Below are 6,358 nucleotides of genomic sequence, written 5' to 3'. Positions count from 1 at the left end.
CGATGAATTTGTCTACCTTGGGTCACTGGTAACGGCGGACAATGATACCAGCCGTGAGATTCGGAGGCGTATTATCAGCGGAAGTCGTGCTTACTATGGGCTCCACAAGCAATTGCGGTCGAGCAGGCTAAGTCCTCGTACAAAGTGCACCCTGTACAAGACGCTTATTAGACCAGTTGTTCTCTACGGGCATGAAACATGGATAATGTTCGAGGAGGACCTGCGAGTGCTCGGAGTTTTCGAACGACGAGTGCTAAGAACGATCTTCGGCGGCGTACAGGAGAACGGAGTATGGAGGCGGAGGATGAACCATGAACTCGCACAGCTCTATGGCGAATCCAGTATCCAGAAGGTGGCTAAAGCTGGACGGATACGATGGGCAGGGCATGTTGCAAGAATGCCGGACAACTACCCTGCAAAGATGGTCTTCGCCTCAAATCCGGTAGGAACAAGACGAGCCGGAGCGCAGCGATCAAGATGGTTAGACCAGGTGGAGCGAGATCTGGCGGAGTACTCGGTGTCCGAGGAATTGGAGAGCGGTAGCCCTCAACCGAGTTACATGGAGAAATTTTGTTCAACAGGCTCTGTCTTAGGACGGCAAGCCACCTAAGTAAGTATAGTCTGACGATACAGAAGGCCAAGTTTTTAAGGAAATTTATACCCATGGATTTGCTTTGATCAAACCCGGAGGGAAGTGGTGGATCCCTTGTATAAATTAAAATTTGTAATTATAGATTAAGCTGTATGTGGAAAAGTAGAAAATAACCGCATCTATTTTATCATACCGATCGAGCCCGGATTCGATCAGAATACAACATATGCTAACTGCTAACATACGTAGATCGGAATTCGGAATATGATTTCTGATCGGATGGGCCCGCTACATTCCCAACAATTGTACACAATCCCTAGTACATTTTAGGAACATCTAAAGAACACTTCGTAGAAAATAACTTTATTGCTTATGCAGCATCAGTAAGTAACAATATCACATTTTTGTTCAGTACTAAAACTGCTAGTAAATGCCGAACTTAACCGCAAACTTCCTTAATTTTTCTATCGAATTCATTCTCATGCTCTGCCCTTATAAACCGACGCATAGCTGAAAACAAATATGAAAATTAGATCAACGCTTTTTCCCACACGAAAAGTAACTCACCTCGAAGTAAATAGTACAGTTCCGGTCTGTCAAATGCTTCCAGTATTCCGTGTATCAGCGTATCGAACCTTTTGTCGTTCTTATAGTTTGTTAGGGACGTCAGAAAAAGTTTGTACTTGGCCATGCTGATGGACGATTTAATCTCCTTTAGCAATTCAACTCGATCCTCTGGGGCCTGTCGAGTGCGATCGTCCTTTTTACTGTCCTCATCGTCGTCGGTATCGACCAGGCTAATCGTTGCTTGTGGAACAAGAACTAGTTTTCGTCTTTTTTGTATCGTTGAACTGAGCGATACCGGCTGACTAACTCCAACCAGGGGTGACCGTTCACGCTTTAGCAAGGAATCTTGAGAAGAACTGCGTTCCGCATATGAGCTCATATCATTAAAATCGATCGATTTAACCTGAGTGTTAAGACGGCCGAAAAAATCCGCCGGTTTGTTTTCAACTAGAGAATTGTCGCGTTGATAGTCGGAAATCTTAAAAGAAGACACCTGATTGGAGGTTTCTATTTCGTGAAAATTGCTTTTGATGTCGTCTAATTTCTTTTTCGTTTCCGGATTCACTGTCAAACTATTTAAATTAGGGCCAGCAGCCGTCACAGGTGGTTCTGTCGGTAGAATTGGTGCTAACGATCGGATCAATTTTGCTTGGGGAAGATTTTTTTCTGCATTGCGGAAGAACTTCGATAGTTCGCCGATTATCGGACCGAATGTGGGTTGCTGAGCAAAGTGGAGATGGCGCTGGATCCAAGCCGAAAGCTGAGCTTTTTGGCGAGGATTGTGGAAGCGATTATCGCACAACAGAATGGCGCCGTAATCGTTTTTGTGTCGAATTACTCGCCCGATGGCTTGGTTGACGGCACGGGATGCCTCCAGGGAATACCTACAAAGAGCAACGGTTACATTGGCAGGGACAAAAAGGAAAACCGTTCCGTTTAAAAATATGATGGTTGCACCTTTTGTCGTTTATAAATTCAATTATAGGAATACGACTCGGTTGGATCGGTTTCCGAACAAATTAAAGACTTTGTATATAAAATATGGCAAATGTTGAACCTCCAAATTAAAAAATATCAAGTACTCACCATTCGTCACCGGAGATGATTTCATTCTCTCGATTCCGCACCTCTTCCAGATACTTTTTCTTCAGCACTATTCGGGAATCCTTTAGGGGAGGAAACGGGAGTCCAGTGATAATTACCGCCCGACCGTTCATATCGGCAAAGTCTAGACCTTCCGATACTTTCCCGCGACAAACGGCCATAAACACTGCCCCTTTACCGCCCGGTTCGTTAATTCGCTGATAGTACTCCATCATTGCATTGAGAAATTGTTCCTTTCCACGAGGCTCCACAAAGATTGGTTTTGTGCGACTTATTTGAGCCCAAATGCCCGACTCTTGCCACGATTCTTGACATTTGTTCAGTACTGGATACGATGGGAAGAACACGAGCAAACCACCCGGTATGATAGGACAGAAGGAGAGAATTGTGCGTCCTAGACTCTGAATATACTTTGGATTGTCCCGATTGGCATAACTGGAGTTTAAGCTTTCTTTGTCTGGTCCTTGGGCAACGATTTTAACGTACACTTGACTGCCATCTATTATGTGAGGATTTTCAAGCCTTACAGAAATCGGAATATCCAATTCACTTATCAGAGGTTTCAAGGGAGCCAAAGTGCCACTTGTAAGAATTATACTCCTCACGTGATGACCAAGCAGTTGTCTCATACCGAAGCCTGGATTGAAACACCAGAAGCTTACTATTTTTGCGTTCGCCTTTACTGTCTGTACCTGCTGCTTCGTAGCGGTCCAACCGTCGGCCTGCCGAACGTTTCCGCGGGTTTTCTTCTGTTCTTCGAAATCAATGTGCACTTTATAGCATTTGGCAATCGAATTCCGATATTCAGTCCCACTGCCCGCGAAAATAATAGACAGCGATTCGGCCAACATTTGCAGACCACCTCCACGGCGAACAAAGTTATTTTTTTCGGTTATCGTTGCGATGTACTGTATAATATTCTCCAGCAACTGGGCGATAATGTGATAGTTTCCCTCCTTAATCTGAAACAAAAATAAATGTTTTAAAAACAATCACAAACAGTTCAATTCAACTTACGTTAGCTTTATTTAGAACATCAAAAATATACGTTCCAGGGAATGTATTTCCACCTTGCGAAAACATAATCGGTATCTCGTCCACAGCCTTCTCCAGGGCAAGCATCATTTCTTTGAGCAGAGCCAAATCGTCGATGGTGAAATCTTTTTTTCCTTCGTCGTCTTCCGGGATGGCAATCGAGTGGTCCATGACACTCATAATCGACGTGATGTCATCAATGCACAGCGCAATGTCCGAAGATCGGATCTGCGTTGAGGTAGTTTCTTCGCACATCTTTTCCACATTGTGCGCCTCATCAAGGATTATTACCGTATTTGATAACTGCAGATTATTGGCTTTGCGTGCTTTCGGATCCAAAAGATAGTTATACGGCATAAAAAGTATATCGGCATTTTCAACCAACTCTTTAGATAGATAAAACGGACAAGCTTTAACTTTAGTTCCGGTTGTAACCAAATCTTCGATATCCAGAATAGTACTTTTCACTATCTCCGGACGCTCCTTGCAGCTTTCAACTCTACTATAAAACGAACAGGTTCGGGATTGTATCTTCGCTTTACAGAGGTTTGTCTTTACGGCATTTCCTTCCTCTTTCGAAACTTCGGGATGAATACACAGCTGATCTCGTGAACCGAGTATAATTGCGCGTAAAAAGTTGTAACTACTATTCTTCATTTCCTGCATGGCTTGGGTAAGCTGCGAATGGGTGCGTGAGGCGTAAATTATTTTTGGTACTCCCCATTTAGCTCCCTCTGATCCCGCACCGTCATTCAGCTGGTCCAACAACTCCGACATGTCATCCGGTTTGCTGTTCGGCGCTCCCCCAAGCTTATTCTTTTTCGTCAGTTCGAATTCCTTTAGATCAGTAATATTAGTTCGCATATTGGCTTGCACCTGAGCTTTTTTGTACAAAATCCATGCAAGGGATGAGCACAACAAGCTCAACGTTTTACCGGTTCCAGTTGGTGATTCGAGCACTCCATTGGTACTGTTTTGTAAACACTCGATCACTTTTGCCATATAATCCCTCTGTACCTGATACGGTTCGAACGGAAAGTTGACGGGGATACCACTGATAACATACTCAGGCATTTTAAATTATAAATTACACTATTAACATGAAAATTCCTGAAAGTTTCATTCACTATCACCATTCACCAGCCGTAGTTACGATTAAATTTAATTTTCCCGTTTTTCCGCGCAATGTTTTGACGTTTGTTTTTTAGAGGGACAAGACTTTAACTTTCCAACTGCATTATCGGCATTACCACAGACAATTGGTCAATGTTAAAACAGACCGAACCACGTAATAAAATTCAAAGTTTGCTATAGGCGTTTTTGACAAGCTATCGCCCGCTTAGAGGCGCTGCATAAAAAAAGTGATGAAAAGTAAAATCGCTGTCAAACTCCATACATTTTTGAAAAAAGGTGAAATAAAATGCAGTTTTTGATTAACCCTTTCAATTGTCAGGATTTCAGATAGCGAAATATTGGAAGAAATTTGTTTATTTACGTTAAGGCAAGTGAAAATATTCGAATTAATTAACTTTATGGCAGAAAAATGTTAATGTTTGATTTTGTACCGCATGAAACAAAAGTACATAGAGTCAGCTGTAAAGTTTACATATCCTGGATAGAGAATCACCAATTATTTTCAGTCTTCAGTGTTTTGCAATGTGTTTTCAAATATTTTTTCGTGATTAGCATAATCTGTGCCAAGAACCAAACATATAACCTATCAGTTCGTAGACATAAATTCACTTGCGAAGCTCTAATAATCTCCCGAAACAGAAACAATATATATCAAGTGAAAGGTAATACTTTTTCTTACCTTTATTATCCATTTTCATCATTCACACTGTTGGTAATTCAATAAAATATTACATTTAAAGTCGAGTTCCATATAGGTACCAGCAAGCATTTTGGGAATTGCACTTTTTTTGTAGTTCCAATAATCACAACCAGGTAGCGAACGGTTGCTCTTAGTTTTGCTCGAATTCGCCTATAGGCGAGTTGATAATTGAATCCTGATAATTGAAAGGGTTAATCAAAAACTGCATTTTATTTCAGTTTTTTTCAAAAATGTATGGAGTTTGACAGCGATTTTACTTTTCATCACTTTTTTTATGCAGCGCCTCTAAGCGGGCGATAGCTTGTCAAAAACGCCTATTCTGTATAGGCGTTTTTGACAAGCTATCGCCCGCTTGGAGGCGCTGCATAAAAAAAGTGACGAAAAGTAAAATCGCTGTCAAGCTCCATACATTGTTGAAAAAAGCTGAAATAAAATGCAGTTTTTGATTAACCCTTTCAATCGTCAGGAATTTAGATAGCGAAATATAGCAAGAAATTTGTTTATCTACGTTCAGGTAAGTGAAAATATTCGAATTAATTAACTTTATGGCAGAAAAATGTTAATGTTTGATTTTGTACCGCATGAAACAAAAGTACATAGAGTCAGCTGTAAAGTTTACATATCCTGGACAGAGAATCACCGATTATTTTCAGTCGTCAGTGTTTTCCAATGCGTTTTCAAATGCTAACGGATTTATTTTCGTGATAAGCATCATCTGCGCCAAGAACCAAACATATAACCTATCAGTTCGGAAACATAAATACACTTGCGAAGCTCTAAAAAACTCCCGAAACAGAAACAATAGGCGAATTCGAGCAAAACTAAGAGCAACCGTTCGCTACCTGGTTGTGATTATTGGAACTACAAAAAAAGTGCAATTCCCAAAATGCTTGCTGGCACCTATATGGAGCTCAACTTTAAAAGTAATATTTTACTGGATTAACAACAGTGGGAATGATGAAAATGGATAATAAAGGTAAGAAAATGCATATTCTTTCATTTGATATATATTATTTCTGATTCGGGAGATTATTAGAGCTTCGCAAGTGTATTTATGTTTACGAACTGATAGGTTATATGTTTGGCTCTTGGCGCAAGTGATGCTAATCACGAAAATAAATCCGTTAGCATTTGAAAACACATTGGAATGCACTGAAGACTGAAAATAATTGGTGATTCTCTATCCAGGATATGTAAACTTTACAGCTGACTCTATGTACTTTTGC

General features: G+C 40.9%; 1 protein-coding gene across 1 annotated transcript; it reads right to left on the bottom strand.

The window, feature by feature from the left end:
* Positions 1 to 998: 998 nt before the first annotated feature.
* Positions 999 to 4,380, bottom strand: LOC128741990 (regulator of telomere elongation helicase 1 homolog). Its single transcript, XM_053838151.1, has 4 exons — positions 3,281 to 4,380; positions 2,246 to 3,225; positions 1,160 to 2,043; positions 999 to 1,102 (listed from the first exon to the last, which is right to left on the bottom strand). Exons 1-4 carry the CDS (start codon positions 4,370 to 4,372, stop codon positions 1,032 to 1,034), a joined length of 3,027 nt encoding a protein of 1,008 aa, XP_053694126.1. The 5' UTR covers positions 4,373 to 4,380; the 3' UTR covers positions 999 to 1,031.
* Positions 4,381 to 6,358: the final 1,978 nt, after the last annotated feature.

The sequence above is a fragment of the Sabethes cyaneus genome, chromosome 1 (assembly GCF_943734655.1).
Source record: "Sabethes cyaneus chromosome 1, idSabCyanKW18_F2, whole genome shotgun sequence".
Taxonomy (NCBI): Eukaryota; Metazoa; Arthropoda; class Insecta; order Diptera; family Culicidae; genus Sabethes; species Sabethes cyaneus.
This window is presented reverse-complemented; position numbering and strand designations above follow the sequence as displayed.

What these genes read in the sequence shown, in the direction of transcription:
- LOC128741990 (XM_053838151.1), bottom strand. Translation starts at nt 4,372, where the DNA reads ATGCCTGAGTATGTTATCAGTGGTATCCCCGTCAACTTTCCGTTCGAA. An exon ending in ATCATCTCCGGTGACGAATG is followed by an intron (nt 2,044 to 2,245) that starts GTGAGTACTTGA and finishes TGCTCTTTGTAG; the next exon opens with GTATTCCCTGGAGGCATCCC. An exon ending in ACTGTACTATTTACTTCGAG is followed by an intron (nt 1,103 to 1,159) that starts GTGAGTTACTTT and finishes ATTTGTTTTCAG; the next exon opens with CTATGCGTCGGTTTATAAGG.